The 22,171-nt window shown below is 41.0% G+C and overlaps 1 protein-coding gene across 14 annotated transcripts in view; it reads left to right on the forward strand.

Moving 5' to 3' along the window:
* Positions 1 to 22,171, forward strand: part of LOC124409190 (serine/arginine repetitive matrix protein 2) — a 153,875-nt gene that overhangs the window by 76,827 nt on the left and 54,877 nt on the right. For 12 of the 14 annotated variants that reach the window (XM_046886628.1, XM_046886627.1, XM_046886634.1 and 9 more), the window contains exons 4-8: positions 16,603 to 16,898; positions 19,936 to 19,962; positions 20,152 to 20,323; positions 20,632 to 20,842; positions 20,931 to 21,126. In XM_046886628.1, coding sequence (XP_046742584.1) covers positions 16,603 to 16,898; positions 19,936 to 19,962; positions 20,152 to 20,323; positions 20,632 to 20,842; positions 20,931 to 21,126 — 902 coding nt within the window. The remainder of the gene's footprint in view (positions 1 to 16,602; positions 16,899 to 19,935; positions 19,963 to 20,151; positions 20,324 to 20,631; positions 20,843 to 20,930; positions 21,127 to 22,171) is intronic. The other 2 variants (XM_046886630.1, XM_046886632.1) reach the window with 2 other exon arrangements.

Genomic DNA, 22,171 nt, shown 5'->3' on the forward strand with positions numbered 1-22,171 from the left:
TACTCGCCTTTTATCTCCTTTTCTATCGTTCATTTCAAAGAATCATTGAGAAAAAATTGTTGATTACATTCGTTCGCTTCAGGTCTAATACGAGATAATCATCTTCGATATTATTCAACTTGCGATTTTAGTACACACAGCTAGCACGATTCACAAAAGCTATTATGCTCGTTTCACTTACACTCTTTTGATTAATTTATCGTCAACGTAAATTACAGGCTTTTCAAATCTACCGAGGCGCGTTTTATAGAATAAACAGTTTTCACCGTTCAGTTGGAACTAATTCAATCGCAAATGGTTTGGAATTTACGCAAAAACCGACCGGGTTTGCACCACCAGCAACGCTGGACGAAATCCGCAGGTGAAACGCTGACGTTTTATCCAACGGGAACGCAGCTGTGTAAACTCTTGTGAGAAGAATGAATATAGGGATAGAGAGAGATGCAAGGAGAGGAGGGAAAAAACAAGTCGGTAGATTTTGTTGGTCTTTTTCGCCACGCGAATTTAATCGACTATTGATTTTTATAGCCTTGGTCGTTTTCACTGTCAGGAAAGGAAGCTCCCGCTTCCGGGTTTTTTGATGTCTTTCACTTATCTCCGCATTTTTTTATTTTTTTGTTTTGTTTTTTTTTATCATCTCCTCCGTCGACTTTTCGTCGTAAAACCTCGCGGGCTAAAACCGCCGGAGAAGCTTCGTTATTAACTTCGAAAATTACCGTTTCACTTCCTGCGCGTAGTCGTTCAACGTTCTCAACTTACATGCCTGTTAACTTATCGCTTCTGATCTGTATTCGGACGAGACGGGAAGTTGCCGTAGTTAATCACTCCGGAAATTAAAAGTTAAGCTTTCGCTGGATCTCTACGTTTTAAGGTACGGAGAATCACCATCTCCGGTCATTTTCACTGAGTTTATTAACGGACTTTTTTCATTTTTAATGAATTTTGCTACGGGATGCTTGTTCCTGAATTATTTATAAGAATGTTTATTTATTTACATTCTATAACTATATCCACTTTAATTGGCTTCATTCGACTCAAAGCTGGTCAGATTTTGAGAAAAATGTCCGAGTTTTTCGCGATAATATTGATACATTTTTTCGAATAATGATGAAAATTTTGCAAATGAGGGTGATAGCAAAAAGCACGAAGCAAAGGTGCTTTTAGGCCGATTGATTTTTCCCGCTCCTTTCACTTTGTGCCTCTTCCATTTCTTTCTCTCCATTTCATCCGAGTAATGAACCATGAATTAGAACCTAATCGAAAATTTGAATAAAACTTTTCAAACCCTTTCAAATATTCAAGTCATAACAATTATCAAATGAAGCTCGTCAGTGAAACGGAGTAGGAATATTTTATCGATATCGTCACGACGAAAAGTGAGGATAAGTCGTCGAGTCGTCTGCAGGGTACGTCGAATGTCGCAATGTTTAGTGTGACTAACAACTATACGGCTACCCTTCTCCTTATTTTTTTTGTTTTAGTTTTTTTTTACTTTTAAAGTAAACATATACATATTACATGCGTATATGTATAGACGTATGCATAGGAAGTCACTTATTACAAGCTTAACTTAACCCCTCGAATCAGCGAGGTCGTTGCAGGGTTTCAAGGGATAAATTTCCCCCCATCTCACAGGTAGGTAATTGATACCGTGCGACATCCACGAGCCCTTACATCCCCTTCGATAATCCCTTCCTCTAGAGGCTATAAATTCCTCCCTGCACTCTGGCCTCTGTGTCGCACGTCGCCTCGCTTTTGCTTTGTCGCGGAATTTTCTCCTTTGAAGATGAAAAATCTAGAACTCGTCGGTATCAATGATAGGGGCAGTTGAAATTCCTTTGGAAAATAAGGAGAAAGAGAGAGAGTGAGAGAGGAACTCTTTTTATAAATCAGAAAATTGAATTTCATTATAAAAAAGATTTAAACAATCTTTTTAATCAAGCAATTTCATTTGGTCTCGGATGCATCTTACAAGATAAACTTTTCACGATAAACTTCACTCTCGCAAAGAATTCTACAAGTTTTTCCATGACTGACTTGGAGCCTGATTTGAATCCTTAAAGTTCCAAGCCTCGCGTTGGGTGAAAACGACTTGACGGTAGAAGCAGCCGAAATTTGAAGAAAAGAATAAGAAAACTATGCTGGGTTCTCGGTCTTGTCGGATATTGATGAAAAATGTCGAGCGAGTTTTTCGGCCGTTCCGCATAATACGTTATATCACGGTGGGCTGATCTCGCCTCAAAGTCAAGCTGATTTGACAGGGCTGTGTATCACGACCCTTGGGAAGTTTATACCTACACCGCGCGATGTAAATCACGAGAGAATCCGGAGTTCAAACTGTTCCTCAAACCTGCACACGGCCACTCTCCTCTTACACGTCCACTTCCACTTCTACTCGCTTCTGTTACCACCATCCCGAAATTGTCTCTCGCCGTTGCAATCAATAACATCATCCCCGTGATTTACCTTTTGGCATGTAATTTCCGGCACGGGGGTTAACCTGCCCTTGTATACAGCAGATTTCATATACTCACGGTACATTCGTGTGCTCACAATTCCGGCATCAGCTCAAATTTCACTCGCCGTGAGAAGAAAATTTATGCTCATTACCGTCTGATGGTAAAGAAAATCGTTTTCTACATCGGAATATCGGCAATTCCTTCGAGCTTTTTATGTATTCACGGCGCATTCGCGTGCTCGCAATTCCGGCAGCAGCTCGGAATTCACTCGACACCGTGAGCAGAAATTTATGTTGATTATCGATCAGACCGTATCACGCCTTACCGTCGGATGGTAAAGAAAATCGTTTCCCACATCTGTATCCCCGCTATTCCTTCCAGTTTCTTCGGTATTTTTTAGCTCTCTTGATCACCTTGGACCCTCCAATTATTCTTCGAGTTCTGGAACTCTGCTCAATTAGAATCTATCCATTCGCATCTCACAATCAGAGACGGGATCGCGACCCGAGGCCCTGGGGCACAAAGTAGCGTAATATTCGGACTCGTTATCCGGCTTTAGGGATGATGAATGAATGACAGCGTGCTGCCATCTCTCGTTGAGCTTTTCCACTCCGCGTGCTCTGTCGATATGACGCGTGTGTACCTCGAGAGGATACGGACTTCCTTACCATCTCGGGTTTTGACAGGTCTAGAAGGGAACTTGCTTACTTTCGCTATCCTTAAAGTCCAGTCGGAGCAATGCTCGAAGGAAAGAATCGCACGATTGATACTAAAAGAATTAAACTTCGGTTCGTAAAATTAAATGGTATCAAAGCAGCGCTCCCAAAATCTAAAGAAATATAAAAATTCAACGAACTTTGACGAACAACCTTACAGACTTACTACTGTTCTACGTTTTTTTTCGTTTTTATTTTTTTTGTACGGACGAAAATTGACGAAAAGGAAAAAAGTGATGAGAATAGAACGATTTCAGCCAATTTTTTACATCTCAATTTTATACATCCAGTTTGTTTGAATAAAATTTATACTAGATTAAAGTTGTTTGTCAAAACAACTTTTCTTCGCACTACCTTTATACATATTTATATAAAATATACGTCGGTGTAAGAAGTAAAAACTTTTCTCACACGATGATCTATGCGGCGCTGTTCTTCTTTCCTATTAGTTTTCTCACACCGGTTACAAATAAGACAATATTGTCAAGCTTATCCCGAAATTTTATTCAATTTATGGATGCTTAATACTTCGAAATATGTGGATGCTGCGTATGACGCGTGACCTATAAATTTTTTGTATTACTCACAACGCACCGCATGTGCGTTATATATGGTAAATGTACACGTGCCACGGATTGCTTGTCCCTCTTTTTACTCTCGCGAATACGAGCGATAGCATTATTTATACTCTGACCCTGGCAGCACATGCCGCGGAAGCAGCTTATTGTTACTTGGGGAGAGATTCACTTTTTCTAATCCTCGATCGCAGACTATCCTTATTGCATAATATGATGGATAATTTTGAATTTTTTGAAACAATGGAGTAGCTTTTAGGTATATTTCACACAGATTTTGAAAAAAATTTGCATGAAAAATTGCCAACTTGTTACTTCGATATATTAAATTTCAGCATATAACCTGAAATGAAAGCATTTTGCAAAACGTTTATTTCTTGTTTTAAGTAGAAAGATAAATTCTATAACTTGAAAAAGAATTATATTGATATTGATCAAAAATTAATCAATCGATTGTCAAAAAATTTTGATGGATGAACGTTTTGGTACCGGAGATATTTGAAGCTTCAATTGTGCTGAATCTTTGCTGAATTCTAATTTTTCCTTTGTTTTTCATTCAGACCCGTAAAGTTATGAAATAATGCAATTTGTCAAAATAATGTGATCGTGAAGCACGTTCGTCCTTATAAAAATACACAAAAAAAAAACAGAAAAATTATATAAAATTACACAAGAGCTTAGATATCCATTATATGTAATTTTGAGTTCGTTCCAAAATAACAAAAAATATAGTTCTATATGCTTGTTCAATTTCGTTTTGCAATTACTCGTTTTATTCAGAAGACCAGAATTTTCTACATGATATTTGTTTTGATCAATATTTCGTGAAATTGAATCAACTATTGAAGAAAAAAAAAACAATTTCAATAAACTGGCTAACAATAGTTTCCTCGACGAAAGAACCCACCATAGAGTTCAGTCAAACAAATCTGCTAGATTTTAAACCATTTTAAAGCAATTTGAAACGATAAATCAATATTTTTCCTCTGGTTATTTTTATTTGCATATTTTGTTGTTTTTTCATGCATTCTTAGAAGAACTATTATAGATTACGAATATATTTATATTATTAAGTACTAAACTCCAGATCGGTAACAGGGACGGAGATGTGAAAAACACGCCGCAAGAAAACCGCTTTATCGAAATTTAAAAAATTTCTAGATCCAGGTGATTTTTGATTAAAAAAAACTATAAAAAAAAATAAATAAAACCCTGTAAGACACTTGACCGTGCGACGTACCCGAGCGATGAAATTTAAAAGATTGGGGCGTTTTTTCACCCTACGTTACCAGAATAACTATAAAACATAGTAACGTTACTGAGGCTTGTCTAAGGCTAAATATGCGACAATTTCGTGCAAATAAAATTTGACAAACTACCGTTCGAACTAAATTCTAACGGGGCAACCCGCTTAACTCTCGATCGATAATTAAACACCCTGCAATAAACCATCCACCCTCTATGACCGTATCCACTCTACGAGCCGGCCGACTCGCACAGTCCTTAACTACTCGACGGTGTCGCACAGCGCGGAACAACCTTCGAGATTCGCGTGCAAGGAAGTGAAAAGCTCGGACTGGTCCGAACATGTTTTGTCGCGAATTGTGAACCCGGCCGGTCAACGAAGGGCGAGAGTCTCGTCCGATTGGTCAATATTTAATCCGTTAGTACCGAAGGGCGACGTTCGTTGAAAGCTCCGGTGTCAGATGTCGCCAGCGCCTCGTGAAAGCCGCCTCTGGTGGACGCTGGCGGTACTCGGGTGTGTTTTTAAAGTCCGAGGCCGCCACACCCAGCAGCGTCGGCGTCGCCCTGAGAAACGCGGAAACGATTCCAAGAGGGAAAAGCTCGGGCCGAAGATCAGACCGGAACAAAGTAGAACAGAAAATCGCAGAAAATAATGGAAGCGAAAAACGCGGTGCGGCAAACAACGTCTCGGGGGATCTCGAGGGTGGTTTGAATTATTGTTAAATAAATTAACGAGCTTAACGCGCCGCGGCGCCGCTCGCTCTCTCGGCTATCGTGCGTCGAGAGAGCTTCGTTCGACAGCAGACGTTATTTTCCCGATACCGGCAGCGACACCAGACGGATCTTCGCCTGACTAATATTGATTATAAAACCGTGCGGTGCTTTTTTTTCACTCTCCACCCGCCGCCGCCGGCAGTGCACGCGGCTGCTTTCAGCTCGGTAGTTCGTTCTTCTCTCGGTATTCTCCTCGGTCGAATTATAATCGTGCTTCCGGTCAGCGGATCACCACTGTATAGGGTACAAGTGTCGCTCGTTTGAACCTCGATCCCCATTCGTACTCGAAGTTGTTTGTTTGATTGATTGATTGTTTGTTTGTTTGTTTGTTTGAATTCGTCGATTCGTTTCGACGGCTTCTATTTCACGGCCGCACTATCGTATTACCTACCGCTTCTTATCACTGGAATAAACCACCCTCTACCCTCTAAATGTGAGTATATAAATAACTTTACTATACATATTTCATATATATTTAGAAACTACGTTTAATCAATCCCTGTACGAATCGTTAATGCGATTAATCGATTGTTATATCGAACGGGGTGAACGTTGCAGTCTCCAATCAGACTTACCAATGAATTCCGTGATTTGTAAAATCGAAAATTTTACAGTCGTCTGACATAAATCGTACAGTCTATATCTTTCTCTTGTTATTCGGCAATGAAGAAAGAAAAACAGAAAAAAAAAGAAAAGAAAAAACACTTGGTAAGGTAGAAGTTGCGGGAAAGAGGGGAAAAAAATTTGCTCACTATCCTACAATTTCTTCGATGGAATTTCGCGGTCTTCTTTCTCGCGCGTGGATATGGATGCGTGCAGCGCTAAGGGTGACGACCCGCTCCGATTTCGACCCAGGCCTCCTGCAACCCCCGGGGACAGGGGGGCAAAATAATTCGGAAACGTTCCCAAGGCTTCGAGAGCGGATTTTTCTCGCAACGGGAAAAGGGGACTCGCCGGATTGTTACAACCGATAATTTGCGAGGAGCTGTGGCTGTGGCTGTGGCTATGGTTGTGGCTATGGTCTGACTGATCCGAATTCCTCGTGCTGATCGTCCTTCGCTCAGCGATACGTCAGGCCCTCCATCTCTCCTCCCTCGGGGTCGTAATTCACATCCCGATTTCGCGGGGGTGAAGGGTGGCAAAGCCGAGGGTGGCGAACTGCCAATCGAGGACCGATTCTTTTCTTCTTTCGCCTTCTTTCTTGTGTTCTACGCTTTTTTTTATTCTCCTCATACTTTCATTCTTCCCGCTTATTTTTGTCTGCTTGTTGGTATCCCCATAGTACTTGCGTGGCGTGTTTGTTTGTCTGTTTGCTGACTTGCTTACTTTTCGTTTCTTGCCCCTTTTTTTAGACCGTCATTTTTCACATGTATGAAGATGTACAGAAATTGTCAGACTTGTAAGACTATGACGTCAGCTAATTTTCCACTTTACATTATCGAATTTGATTATGGTGTATATATAAATTCAAACTTACGTCACAGTTTTACTAATTAATTCATCGTCTTCGTTATATGATTTCAAATATTGTTGATAGTCAAACTTTCATATTATATTATATTTTTGGTTCGAATTTCTTTTCGAAAATGGTGCTTCCTTCAATCCTAAGTAAAATCAATTCAATCCAATTTCAGAACCAATGAACATTAATGTAGGTTCGATTTTCTCTTCCTTGTATACTTTGCGAGTTTTAATTTGTACGAGTACAGCGTAGCTTAGAGCCGACGAGTCGTAGCTGCGTTCGCCTTTTTCGTCGAAACCGTTTGAATTACTGATGATCTATCACACAGCGATCGATTACGTTATATGTGTCTACACTTCTAACGGTGCTACTGACCTATAAGTATTGATAGAATCTTGTCTATACCCTCCGCTTTTACTCACTGCGATATATAAATGTGTGTATAAATATTTCATAAGAAGCGTCTTCTTCGTAACGATTTTTCTACCTTAGAGACTCGCTCTGTCGAAAGTATATAGATGATACATGATTTTTTTTTTTAGTTGAAATCGACGCGCGATTAAAATTCAAAATGTCAATTTTACGTCATAAATGAATACAAATTTTCAAATAAATATATAAATTTACTTCGATTCTCGTTTTATCATTGGTCAAAGGATTAATTTTTCTTAAATTATGAAGTGACGATATGCTGATTGCTCTTCTCGTCAATTTATAATCAACTACGTACAAATCGATTATATATTTATATCAAATGAAAAGAGAGAACTCGGAATAAATATTATCAGTAAAGTATAAGCGGAAGTAATTGCATTGTTTTATATTTTTGGTTTTAACAATTACCGCTACCCTGTAAAAAAAAACCACCTTTTCAAAAATCACACGTATTTTACGAAGCCTCTGGAACTTCAGTTGTGATCAAACATCTCAGCTTCCTTCGACGACTTTGACAAAGCATCCGAACTAAGTTCCTCCGCTATCGAGGCTTCTAAATCGTACCAGTAACAGCTACCTCCTTCTCTCTCTCTCTCTCTCTCTCTCGTCATTTCAATTCACCAGTGAACCCGCGGCTTCACCCTTGATTTTCATCCAATAATTCGGTCCCTTCAAGTTTCCCTCCCTTGCCTGCAGACGCCTCTCTACCCTGTCGAACCAACAAATTCGTCTCTCGCCTCGTTTGGCTCGACGTACAAGGTTTTCGCTCTCAAATGTCAGCCCGGATATTTCATGTTTTATGTTTGCTTTTTTCACTCCATCGAATTTCTCGACTTTTCAAAAATTCGAGTAAAAACAAGCTTCCTCAGATTCTACAAGGCAGTGAAAATTCTCCCGTCGTCACGTGCTGCTTTTACCCCCGAATCAAAAGTCTGCGAAAATGAAACTGTCGAATACTGCGCAAGAAAAATTAAAGCTAATAAAAAAATTGCTTTTTATAAACATTTTTTATACCTTTTACGTTGCATTTCAAAAGATTCGGCAACCACTTTAACGCGAATGGATTTATTTCTCTCCCCCCCCCCCCTTGGCTCCCGTTGCGCAACCCCGGTTTCCCTCTCGTATCTTGCAATTTATTTCCCCCAACGGTTTTACTCCGGAAATTTCGTGCCGGTGCAGCGAAAACTATTATTCGGTGTGAACAATTGAACTCTATATGTCATTCGCCACTTTAACCGGTCTTTCATACGACCGAGTGTATTTTCAAACCTCCGACAAATTGATTCGTTTCGTTGCAAGTGGTGCCAACCTTCCGGTTCGTTCTAGGCTCTTAATTTTCTCCCCAGATTTCAGTCACGTCCAGCTCCGTCTTCCGCCTAACATTACTGTTTTCCGGCCTTCCTTCTTCGGTCCTTCGGAACTTGATTTGACGCGAGGAAAGAGTAAGAGAAAAGAAAAGAGAAGAAAGAAAACGTTTTTTTATCAGAATCCCAAAATCCTGGGGAATTATGAAAGGATTGTGAAAAAGAGATGTGAGTGGGTTTAGTTCAGCCACTCGGCGAATCTCGGGAGAATGATAAAAGAAAAACACGACTCTTTTCAGCCCTCGGTGGTAAAAATGTATTCCACTGAAAAGAACCATTTTACATATACATTTTACATATACATGAATAATTCGTCAGTCCCTGGATGTCCCTTTCTTCTTGCGCATTCAAATTGTCGTCCCACCTCATGGTCTGAAAAAATTATAATTATGAATTCGTTCCAAAGCCTAAAGCGTATGTATATAACGGTTACAACATAAATTACAGTATAAAATGAAGTTTTAAATGGAGTATCATTTTTCTACACTTCATAATCGAGATTTTTCATAAACACACCAGAACAATAGTCAATAATAATATGTTGTTGTAGAGGTGTAAACAAATTTTGCCAAAGCAAAATCGGAGGTGGCAGGAAGGCTGCAAAGGCTGCTGCACTGTATCAACCGAATCGATAAGCGCGCTGCAAGTCCCATTGAGACAATTTAGTGTCAGTTCGAAAACAATAGTCCAATTAGAATCCCCCGAGATCCCGCCCGAATTCGACAATACTTAAACGATCGAATGAACGCGGCAGCAACTGTCGCCAGACAAGAGACCCAGCATCACTTTCGACGGGGGATTCGGACAATTCTTTAACGTCGACCGCGCCCTCGCCGATGAGGCGGTGAAGCTTGTTACGTCGATTAATACGCAGCATCAACCATATGCCACGTTTTTCTCACAGAGCGAGTAAGCATACCTACAACGTCGGCGAGACGCGGACTCCTCCATGAATAAAGTATCTGGATGATGCTTGAGAGTATGATTGTTGTTATTATAATTCTATTGAGCCCTAGTGGCATCCGGAAAAGCAATCTTCCGGAGCACCGCGTTTGCACAGAGGGTGCTAGCCTCGCTTTGTCGCAGACCGACTGCCCCACGACAACTCGACCTCTGTACCGCGTGTGGACCCAACACTTGTACCTAGGCCATCACCATATGTGATACCTACCCAACATCAACTCTCGCCAGGATGAAGGGATCCCTTCTTCGAATGAAGAAAGAAAGGACGTCGTCCTTTTCCACAACAGCAACAGCAGCGAGAAAGTCGAAGAGACAGGTTTTCACTGGTTTGGTAAAACGTCTGGTGCAGATTGTTAAATTACCCTGAACGTCTTTCGAGTCCAATCGTCGTGACGAAGAAGAGAAACGGACAGGATAGATGAGACGGTAACCAACCGTGAACGAGGAACAGGACAGGAGGAAGTGTTTCTTCCACTTTCTTACGTTTTTATCATCTTTATCGGCGGAGCTCTCTTTCTCTCTCTTGAACTCCAACTGTGGTGACCCCCTAAGTGTCAGGATGAAAAATGCGCGGCTGATGGTGATGCTCAAAGGTCGATGACGAGGAGAATTGGGCCGCGATTCGGTGCCCATGGTGAATTGAATCGGGACATATCTTATCGTTGGAGATAAAGTCTCATCCAGCTTGAAACTTGATGTCCGTAAAGCTCCAGTGGGAGAGCAGCTGTAGGTTCGAGAGTAAGTGGTATAAGTTTAGGATCGTTTAAATGGACGAATATTAACCGGGATTCACAGCGAAGCATCATGCATGTGTAATTGCCTGACTCATCGTGCCAGTGACCTTTCTTCGTTGTTGCTTGTTGCTCTGAGTGCTTCGAAAACCGAGCGCAGCGTTGGTCGCAACGTCTTGTTGGTGGTGGTGGATTGCCCATCTAATTATAGCACCTTTAACGACAATTTGGCAAACGAGTAAAAACCGCGTACATACTCGCTTTGCCAGCGCGTTACACAGCCCAGCTTAACGCTCTGCTACCAACGGCACTGCAAATAGCGGAAAGAATCGGAAATTACTGCTGGAAGACGTGCGTTCTACATCTAATGCCAATATTTATATCCTGCAGGAAAACGGGCCGTCGATCGTATTGCTCATTAGAATTTTTGCGGGTACCAAGCCAATTTCAAACCGGTTTTCCTACCATCCGACGCATGGCGTCGACGTTGATTTAAGGGGTTACATTGAGTTCGAAGGTTCAAAAGAGCACATTTTCTTTAATTTTCTCTAATTATTTGATTTGAACGACATTATATCGAATTTCCATCAAAAATTTCTAAAACCTAGACGTTCAGAACTGGTTTTAAAAGCCTTGTAAAAAAAAAATGTGATCGAAGAAAAAAACACCTTCGTCCAAGTACTAGTGGGGAAACGCTACGGTGATGATTTTCTTGGATTCATATTGTCCTAACAGCCCCAACGCTCTCTTATAACGAGGTCGTACTGTATCTAATTTCTAGCCATGGACCATAAGCTAAAACAGGCTTGTTTAGACTCGTTGTCATCCAGATGATGAATTCGCGTAGTTGGCAATGCATGCGGCTTGAACAGGTGCAGAAGAAAAATTCTGTCATGACCTTGACAGTGGTGCGAGTTTCGACATATCTTCAACACCCAACGTCTTGTGCAGTTTCGAATAGTGCAAAGCTGCCCGAGATGCTTCCCGTTAAATGTGATAAAAAGAACGAGAACAAGCTGGCAAACTGAGTTTAACTCTAGAGCACCTGACCCTTCATCGTTACAATTCTTCTACTCGTATCATCGACCCTCTGACTAGGCTGAGTTGGGCTGAGTAGTTCAAATCATAGACGCGCAGGAATATCAGACAATTTTTTCAGAAACAGTAAACTCCGCGGATATTTACTTGCATATACTTTTCTACGTGTGGCTTCGATCATGTTGTAATGGGCCGATTTCTGAAGAGCGTTTCACTATACCTACGTACATCATGAACCGAACCACTTTTCAACTCTCGTCTTTATCTTGTATCGCTTGTTCGATCACTCGCATGAAATAGAATAGTGAAAAGCCTGTGCCGTAAAGCTGGTTGGATAAGCACTATCGATGGTTATGTACACCTTCGTATGTGTACACCTTAACGGTTACGTCTTATCTTCCCCCCATGAGAAAGGAAGCCAAGCGTGGAATTCATTCTTCGAAAGGTCCAAACGGTTCTTCTCATATGTACATAGAAATGTGACTATGCTTCGGTTAAACGATCCTCAGAAATATTTCGTTGGCATGAAATCAAGTCAAATCAAATTCAACTTTGCACACCGAAAGTAAAAAATTCCAAGACTAAACATACTTACATTTCAACTCTCATTGAGAGAGACGAAGCCACGAACTTATGAATTAAGAAGAACTCATCCCACAGTGGCAATCTGATCGATAAAAGTCCCGGATAATTTTTGATCCTCTTGACAGGATTTACCTTCGCTGATTATTATATTTCCAGCAGTGTCTGGGCTCACAATCAGTTTGATCCATATCACACGTGAACGCAGCAAATGACATACACGTATGTGCGGAATTGTGGCGGTAAGTGCAAACATGGGGTTCATTACGACGGTAGCTTGATTGACTCGGTGTAGCTGCTGGCCCGGGTTGATTGGGATTTGCCTTCGGGATTTTGCGTTTGTCTTTGCCGGCTGTTAATCCGTTAACCTTCTTAGCACAGCAATTATTCGAATTGGCGTTAGTCATGGTTCGACGAACTCGAGGATACGTACTGCACTGCGGATCCACCTTGGAGAATCATCCCTCTCAAGTCGAGTGAGGGCGAAAAGTATACTCGAATTGAGATGAAAGTGGAGAGTGTAATTACCGCTCGACCTACGACTTGCATGGGAAAGAAATTCAATCTGACAAGAAGCCACGAGCTCAAAGAGAGCTTCGTCCGGCTCGTGCCTGAGTCCTGGAATTCCACCTTTAGCATTTTTACCTCGTGTTACACATGTGTAGAACCATAGATGTAAGTAACCATACGTTGCGAACTATTTCTAAATACGCGTGAATACCCTGCATTCTACACTCTACCTCCGTCCGTTCTTAAAACTTAAATAAACTCAACCATCGAACGAAAATACCTTATGACTTGTGATTCATTCCTTTGCTTATAGCTAAATCTCGAAGGCGTGGTGGTTTCAGAGGAAAAAAAGTTTTCGCTGGTTTTTCACACTAATATATAATCCAGGAAGTTGTTTTCATAGAACAATTACCAGATACTTACAAGCGTGAACGATATTTTTAAATCACTTGAGCAGATGTTGACCCACCATGATGCGAAAGCTGTTAGTTTAATCCTCCACCACCGCTTTTTTGATATTACCAGGCGTTTAATCGCTCACCGCAACACATCGGTTATACTTTCTGTGAAAAGATGGAACCGATTTTGCCGTGGTCGGAAAGTAGAATATTGTTATAAAGGATGAAATCACCCTTTATGATCTAGTAGTGATCATAGACAAAAGACATATAAGACCTGTCATGTATTACAAACTGAATAAGGTTGCTGCGTCAACCAACGTTATTCTAAAAACAGTCTTAAAAGTTGCAGACTTAAAAACTGCTGAGCACGCATTTTGCCATTAAAGCGTTTCTCGAAACATTTAATTTCGTTCCATGGTAATTCGCTTACAATGCTCACGAACCTGATTATTTATTCTGTAACGCCTAGTCCGTTACAATATTTAAAACGGTACGTGGTGGGTTGAAGGAATTCTCTTGTAATTTGGTAATCGATAACGAAACGTACGACGATGACGCAAGAGTATCGTAAATAGGTTTTAAGAATCCACACACTGAACTTGATTCGAGCCGAGAATCATTATTTGGAACAGAGCTGACGCAGACCCGCGGAACTTTCTGGGGAGAAGATGGAGGGGCGGGGGGGGGGGGGGGGGGGGGGGGGGGATGAGGAATTGTGGCTCGTAAAACGCAATCAATTTTCCATCGCCTTATCTCAAGTGAAAAACGCGAGAAGAGCTGCTGGAGAGAGAGAGGCTTTCCACCCAGAGAGCGAGATGAAAAAAGAACGATGTAGGTATATTTATATTTTTCACACCCTTCAGGCACCGTGCGGAATGCGCCCTCGATCCTCGATCCTCGGCTTCTGCCCTGGTGGGACTTGAAAGATTAAAACGTTGCAGGCAATGCAGAGGTAAAAAAAAAAAAAAAAAAAGAAACCGAAAACCAAGCCGCGATTACTTTTCTTGGACTGGTTAATCCATACCCCGACTACGAAGAGGAGAACTCCGAAGAACCTGAGACAGTCGGGTCAAAATCTTTCTCTCTGAAACATTTTTCACTCCTCACAAAAGTGCTGCGACGGCTTGGCAATGATTTTCCGGCGATTCGAGTTTCATATTTTAGTACGACGGGCGGGTTTCACGTCACACTGTCTTCTCTATTATTAGAACAGTCGGATCAGCTGCTACGCTGACCAGAGTATTTTCAATGGCTTGATGATACTGGATCTATGCGATCTAATATTACCCTGAATGCGCTGTCAGAAGTAGGTCAGCAGCCCCGATATCAACGCAAGTCGACTCGGGTCTTCTATTCTCTTGCATTGTTGTATCCCCGCCTGCATGAATAGCTGGCACATGCTCGTTTAATTAACGCTCATTTTTAACGAGATGAGCACCGGAAATTATCGGCTAACGCCTGGCTGGAATTAGCCCCGAAATAGGTTGGCCGAATTTGGTAGAGTCCATTGAGGACTCGATGTACTCTTTGTAGAGTCAAATTTCCAACCTTTGACTTGACGTGTTCCTCGCTAAAACAGAAGCCCAAACCATGGGGGGGACTTGATACCAGGAAATGACCAATGACCAGACGCATTTCGAGGCCCGGATTAGAGTTTCGGAATTTTAGGGGTGTTCATTTGCTGGTGAAACGGAAGGATTTAAAATGGAATCGCCGAGGAAAAAGTGCCTCGATATGCAACAACCTTGGACCATGATTATGTTTCTGGAATTGCCGCTTTTTTCCAGAGCTCTTTTTTCATTCCAAGCAATCAAACGAAGCAATCGTTGACAGCTATTGGGGTCAACGACTGATCGACGTATGGCAACTGTAAAAGAGATACACTTGAGAGTCGCTCATCGATTCTTCAAACAGTTTCATTTCATTCGCCAAGGAGACAGCTTCTTGGTCAGGCTAATCGATCGAGATCGTCTTCCCTCGTGCAATTATCAGGAACTTCTATTCTGCTGGGAATGGATTCCTTCCCGCTTACTGAACATCCTCCCAACTTATGAATCTCACTTGTTTTCCATACCTTGAGAGGTCAATTGCCATCATTTGCGCATTTATGTCTTGAATTTGGGAGGGTTTTGGAAGTTGTTGCTGGATACTCTGCCACCAAACCCATGGATCCAGTGCCTCTTGGTGTGTTTAACCCGAATGCTATCATCCGAACCGTATAGACGTCAAGAGCGAAGTAAGTCGCTTATTTTTAGAACCAGAATCTGTGGTGGCTGCTCTTCTTTACTGACACCGACTCTGTCAAGTCTAGATTCAGTCCAAGTTCCAAAAGTTTTTAGCGAAACTGATCAGACGTCAAACTCTGAAAATATTGAAGCGTAGTTGTTTTAAGCCTCGAGAAAATATCCTTGGAAACAGAAAGTTCCCGAAAAAGTTTTGTCCTTTTAGTTACCCTGACCACGATCAACTTCCTTGAGCAAACTAATCTTTGCTGAGTTATTATTATTTTCTTTCTTCCTTGTTTCTGTCTGCTCGATTGCTTTATTGCTCTTTTCAGTTTCCGGAGGTTGAACTTAGGTACGTAGGTATCTACAACCCGGCAGAGCATTACCAGTAAATGTAGTAAACGCGTAAACAAACCAAGTCAACATACCATCGACAAACCTATTTCAGTATTTTCCTTCCGCGAAGGGTTTATTTCTGGACGACTAGGTAAGCCTTCTGCCAAATAGGCCGAGCCGCTCACCAACCTAAAGTCTCTCTTCCATAAGTCAGCTAAAGTGCAGCTTACTGTCAGTGGAACCAATGCGTGGTTTCATTCTGCGGTGGTTTTGGAACCGGAAGTGCCGATGCAGTTGTACCACCATCATTTTTAAAATTCTCCTTTGAATTGTTTTCATACGTGGAAGGATTCGCGAATATTCTAAACACTCTAGTATACATTGCATACGAGCTTTCATCTCTTTAGTCTTATGGTATAACACAACTTTGGTACAAAACCAAAGATGTTAGAAACGAATTCTACGAAATTGGTTTCCTACATAAGTAAAAAACTAATATTGTTAACAAACTTGTTTTCCCAACCCCAAAATCTTAGCAATAATTACAGTTTTCCAAAATTCGATCTTCCAAATTCTTGCAGCCGTATAAACGAACAACCTTCATACATTCCTGATCTCGAACCTTTTCAACGCACGAAATTCCTGAAAAATTTCCTCATAAAAACGAAAAACAAAATAAATGATCAGGAATCGTAAATCGCACCAAAAATTTGTCTAAGCGTCGATTCTCATTTGCTTTCTTCTCACCTCACAGTCCTCCGAACTTACCCCGTCATGATTTTGCAGGTGGCTCCGGAAGGGGCGAAGGTGAGGGAGGCGCCGGTGACCTTCCGGGTTCCGGAGGCGGCGGCAGGCGTCTCGGCGTCGCCGGGGTGGGCGGAGGCGTCGCACGAGGGACCGGCGGAGGCGGCGGCCGCTCGCGAGACGAACCCCGTCGCCACACTCTCAGCGGCGACCATCAGCCGTCCCTCCATCACCAGCAGTTTAATTCTCAGCTTCACCCGCTTCATCCTCATCATCTGCCTCCACCTCACGGCCAATACGGGCCTTCGAATCGCCACGCGACCACCATGGACCTCGAGGTACGATCAATTCGACAAACACAATTTACATCCCTTATCTTAGTTCACAAACTAAAACACCCGGCAATAGGAAACATCTGGGGGAGGGGGGGGAGGGGTAGAGGTTGGATGGTCTAAGATATGGTCATACTTATTTTTAGGAGCCTTTTTTCTTTTTTTTACAAGAGAATAAAAACACTTGGGGCAATTTGAGTTTGAAGGTTTTATTATTTATAGTTTTGAGAACATTTTAGAATTTTTTCGATGAAATTAATAAAAAAAAATGGCGGTGAGACGCTTATAAGTAGCAAATAACTCCGAAGTCGAGAGTTTTTGCGGTGGCGCATCTCTTGTCATTACTGTTCAACTTGTAAAAGATACAAAGGTTTTTGATTTTGAAAACACCTTTTCGGTTTCGAGCTCGTAACTGAAATGTTATAAAAAAAAAATTTGTTTTCAAACACAACGAGAAATTTAATTTTTCGACCTAAAAATTGTTAAGAAATATTAGTATTTAAAACAATTTGGGGATTGAAATTAAAAAATTTAACCACGAAATCAAATCGATTATCAAGTCTTGAGGATTGTGTCTAAATTTTTTCAATTCGATCGGATAAAAATTAACCGAGGAATCTGCGCCACATCGGATTGAAAACGTGGTCGTACGTTACTTATAATTATTATTGTTATTAACTTCAATGAAAAAATTCTAAAATGTTCTCGAAACCTTAAATAATAAATCCCTCTAACTCACATTGCTCTTACGTTTTCATTTTCTTAAAAAAAAGAAAGAAAAGAAAACAGAATAAAACGTAAAAATAGGTATGATTTCAGACCGTCCAAGCTGCCCCCCCCCCCACTGTTTAACCTAATGAATCATTTACAATATTCACTATTTTTTAATTCTCTTTAAGTACAAGACTGTGTTTTTATTTAGGTAGTACAATTAGAATATCCGTAATTTTTAGAAAATGAAATAGCATGACTAAATTTATTTGACATAATAATATAACTGACGGAATTACAAAAAACTCGCGTTTAGACATTCTAACCACGTGACGTAGGTTTGAGATGCTTCTTGGATCAGTACCTACGTGTAGATCAATAAATAAATCATTCTGGGAAAACATTTGCGTTTTCGCTTGATGCGTAAGCTCCGACCTTCTGGTCTTGAAATGTTACAACCGAAAACGACACGCCATCTTTATTTCATTCTTTCGGGTCTCTATGTATCTCAGCAAGAACTGGATATTCATTTTCTATTCGTAAGCTGTTGTAGCCAATATAAAGTGGAATAAATAAAGACAGAAATTAATCATATTAATCCTGATTTCGAACATACGCTAAAGTGTGTAAAAGTGTTTTCAGAATTTCGAAATTTGAACCAATAGATTCCATCGCATCTTTCCGCGCGAGTTCCCTTAATTAAACTGAAAAAACTGTTGAACAAACTTCATGTAATTAATAGTCGTAGATATAGCTATATATTTTAATTTACGTCATTAAACTCTTTTTCCGTACCCACTGCGATATTTCCTCCGTATATAAAAATCGTTTTATCATAATATTTCGTTACTTCGTTTCATTCTCGTTAAAAGTTTTCCTCAGGGGGTTACATTATTTGTTTAAAATTCTTTTTTTCATTAGTCAAACTTCGATCGTATCTGATGGCTGAAGAAAAATAAACAGACATTTTTTCTCTCGCGTTGATACCTCGATTCACTCGTCTCCACACCTTATCGAGAAAACTGTGACGAAGAAAAAAAATTTATACACACGTCTCTCTTTTTCTCTTCTCATTTCTATACTACTTTACTCGTATAAATGAAATTCAAGGAAGGAAAACCGGGTTACCGTTCACCCTCGCATTCATTTACAAAGCGAAAAGAAGCCACACGAAAGGCACTTTCAGCTCTAAATTTATTCCCATCAGTTCTTTTTTTTTCTTTCTTTTTTGCCTCCACTTTGCAATTTTTCACTCGTTGATATTACTTCGTATAGAATTGGCATTATCGCTGTGGATTTGGCATATATCAAATTTTTCTACCACGACAACCTATTTTCAAATAATATTTCATTATTTCGTTTTATCCTCGTTTAAAGTCCTCATCGGCGTCCATTAGTTGCCATCAACTATACGATCTGCGATCAAAAGTATGCGTATAAAATAAGGCGAGAAGCGATCGTTCGCTTGGTGATTGGCTCAGCCCTCCAGGTATAACCATCGCTCGTCGATAATCGAGCAATCGAGCATGTTAAGTGGGTCAAATTGCTGTTGGTCGAGGAAAAGTGAGGCTGGGTGGAAATCTCGTTACCTGCAACCCCGTGGAATGCAGGGTGTGCACGGTGCGTCCTGGAGGGCTGAGACGAGAGACTTGCAGGGCTGATTTAAATACTTTTCATGGACAAGTCGACGCTTCGAGGAGGTAGAACGTTTACTCGTTAAACCTAAACAAACGTAAACCATCTGTGATACTCTGCACACTCCGACGTCATCTTGTACGGTGTGGAAAGAAGTTAGAAGAGTCACCCTGCACTTTCTATAACTTCTAGTTTCCATTTAGACAATTTTTAGAAAATTTCTCTACAGCGTATCGTAACATATGTCAACTCGAATCCCTGAACGAAGTCTGAAATTACACGGATGACACAATTCAGCAATTATGCAATTATTCAACGGATGAAATATTTCACACCAGCGAATACGAGAATGGCCCAGTTTTATGATGATATCGTCACGTTCGTAGACTCGTAAATTCGTGAACACTTTTCTTCGTCTCAATTGCGATAGTTGTATAAATATTTTTAAGGTACGACAGTCGTTGAAACATCTTTAACATTTCTTTTAAATAAATAACACTAAGTTGACGATGATAATAATACGAGCAATAATCTGCGTTCGATTTAACCATCGCTTGAGGTTTCTTCAGACTCACTTCTCACCTTCGCGTATGTTTTTATATTTTTATTTATTTTTTTCTCACTTCTTCACCTTCTCCCTGCTAATGCAAACTCTAACCAAATTATTTGTGTGTGTTTTTGTGATCCACGCTAACAGATGGGGACCAAGTCGCGCCAGAGAAAGGTAACCCTGAGGTTCTACGATCGTTTTACTACTTATAGAATGTCTTATTTTATTTTCTTGAGTCAAATATTTTTGGAAGAAACTGTGCATGTAACACTTGTCAGAGAATTGTTGCCAATTGATTGAATACCGTGCAAATGTTATTAGAAGTTGATAAAGCATTTCTATTTCCCGACGATCGGCTTTCAGTCACCTCTGCCACGAGGATATCCTCCACCCTCAACGGCCATGCTCTTCGACGACGATCCGGGCATCATGTCCGAAGTGGAGACGTCGAGCACAGGATTCCGTCGCGGTGGCAAACAGCGAAGCAGCCTTCCGGTCGTCAGAACACCAAGCAAGACCCTGGAGCGTCCACTAGGTAACTTACGATCGATCGTATTATTCGTGCGTTCTTTCATTAACGCGATACGTTGAAAGTGAAATTTTGGAAAGCTTCGTGGCTCGCTGAGGGAGCGGGTTTGTACGGATCAACCAAGGTCTCGATTTCATTAAACTATTGCCTCCCTCGTTGCCCCCCCCCCCCCCCCCCTAAAATCGAACCACTGCACATTCAAAGTCTTGATTTCCCCTGACTTCCGGTCGTAGTTTATAGTCCCTTGAGTATTCGTAGTGACCCGAAGCGATACCGAGATGTTTGATCTCTGACAAAACAATGAATTTCTGTGGGCGCATCCCTAGGACTGGTCTTCCTGCAGTACAGGAACGAGACAAAGCGAGCCCTGCTTCCGAACGAGATAACGAGCATAGATACAGTGAAAGCTCTATTCGTCAGGAGCTTTCCTAAGCAGCTGACGATGGAGTATCTCGACAGTCCGTTGGTCAAGGTCTACATCCACGACAGTAACAAGGACATGTTCTACGAGCTGGAAGACATGCGGTGAGTAGTTGTGATTCGATGTGATTTCGAAATTCGTACGGGATAATGAAACCATCGTCTGAACGTCGGGACGCATTCATTCCTCCAGGTCACACCTCAGAGACATCAGAGACAGAAGCGTTCTTCGACTCTTCGAGAGCACCGATGGCGTCGCCGGGATGCCAGGACCTCTGGGAGCTCCCGGAGGAGGGGGAGGACTTCCGCCCCACTGGGAGGATCAGAGCTACTTTAGTGAGCCGGAGTTTGACAGCGAGTACCAGCATCAGCACATCCACAAAAGCAAGGTGGGTGGTAATTAGGATAATAAAATTGTCTTTTCGAAGATTATTTATTCGTTGTTTAAACTAGGTAAGTGGGAAAACGAAGCTTTTCGGGAAGACAAAGTTTTACTCGTCGGAAACTCTGGCCAAAGACGCCCAATTTCAGGGACTCTCTTCGATGTTGAGTAGTTACTTTAAATTAAGAGAACTCTTGACTCGCTAATCGGTCATCCGGTGTGACGTGCTTGCTCTTCGAGACGGTATTGATGATACTGAATGAAAACGCAACGAAGCGTCTTGATTTTCGTCAAAGTGTCAGCTCAGAGACACGAAAGTCACCCGGGAATTGAGTCGTTCAACAAAAATTAGTTCGCGTGGAAGTTCTACTTATTTTAGAGGCACTCGTAACATGTACATATAAATTTATTCATGAAGTATCTTATATATTACACTGGTTACAATTGCATAGATGGATGATTAATCGTGCGCATGAATCGAAGTATGATATAATTATCTTTACACAATATAAAAAACGGCGCATGATGAACGATAATATATAATTCGTATAAATAATAACTATTGATTTCTGAGCTTGAGGTCCGCGGTGACGTCTCATGTTTTCTTTTTTTTTTTTCTTTTCTTTTTTTTTTCTCTATATCAGTGAGGAAAATCGATAACAGTGCTTGGAAAAAAAAACAAAAAAAAACCTGTAAAAATTAATAAATAAAACGTCGTCGCGGACTATTATGAGTATTAAAATATATTCTCTACGTCAAAAAGTCACTCGTTGTATAACGGTATAACGGGAAGTTTTTAGCCAAAGTATCAATTTATTAATTACCTTTTTCGTCTGTCTTTATCTCGAGGTTTTCAATGGAAATCAATCGAGAGACTTTATTGGAAGGGTCAATATTTCAATGGCTGATATATGAAATTTTCAAACATGCGAAAATAAAATAGAATGAAGTTTTTGGGGAATTCATCTTTCGCTATTTTATTTTAACGTGTTCGAAATTTCGAAATATCGACCTTTCCAAGCTTCCCCCCCCCCCCCCCCCCCCCGCCCGCC

Source organism: Diprion similis, chromosome 8, assembly GCF_021155765.1.
Source record: "Diprion similis isolate iyDipSimi1 chromosome 8, iyDipSimi1.1, whole genome shotgun sequence".
Lineage (NCBI taxonomy): Eukaryota > Metazoa > Arthropoda > Insecta > Hymenoptera > Diprionidae > Diprion > Diprion similis.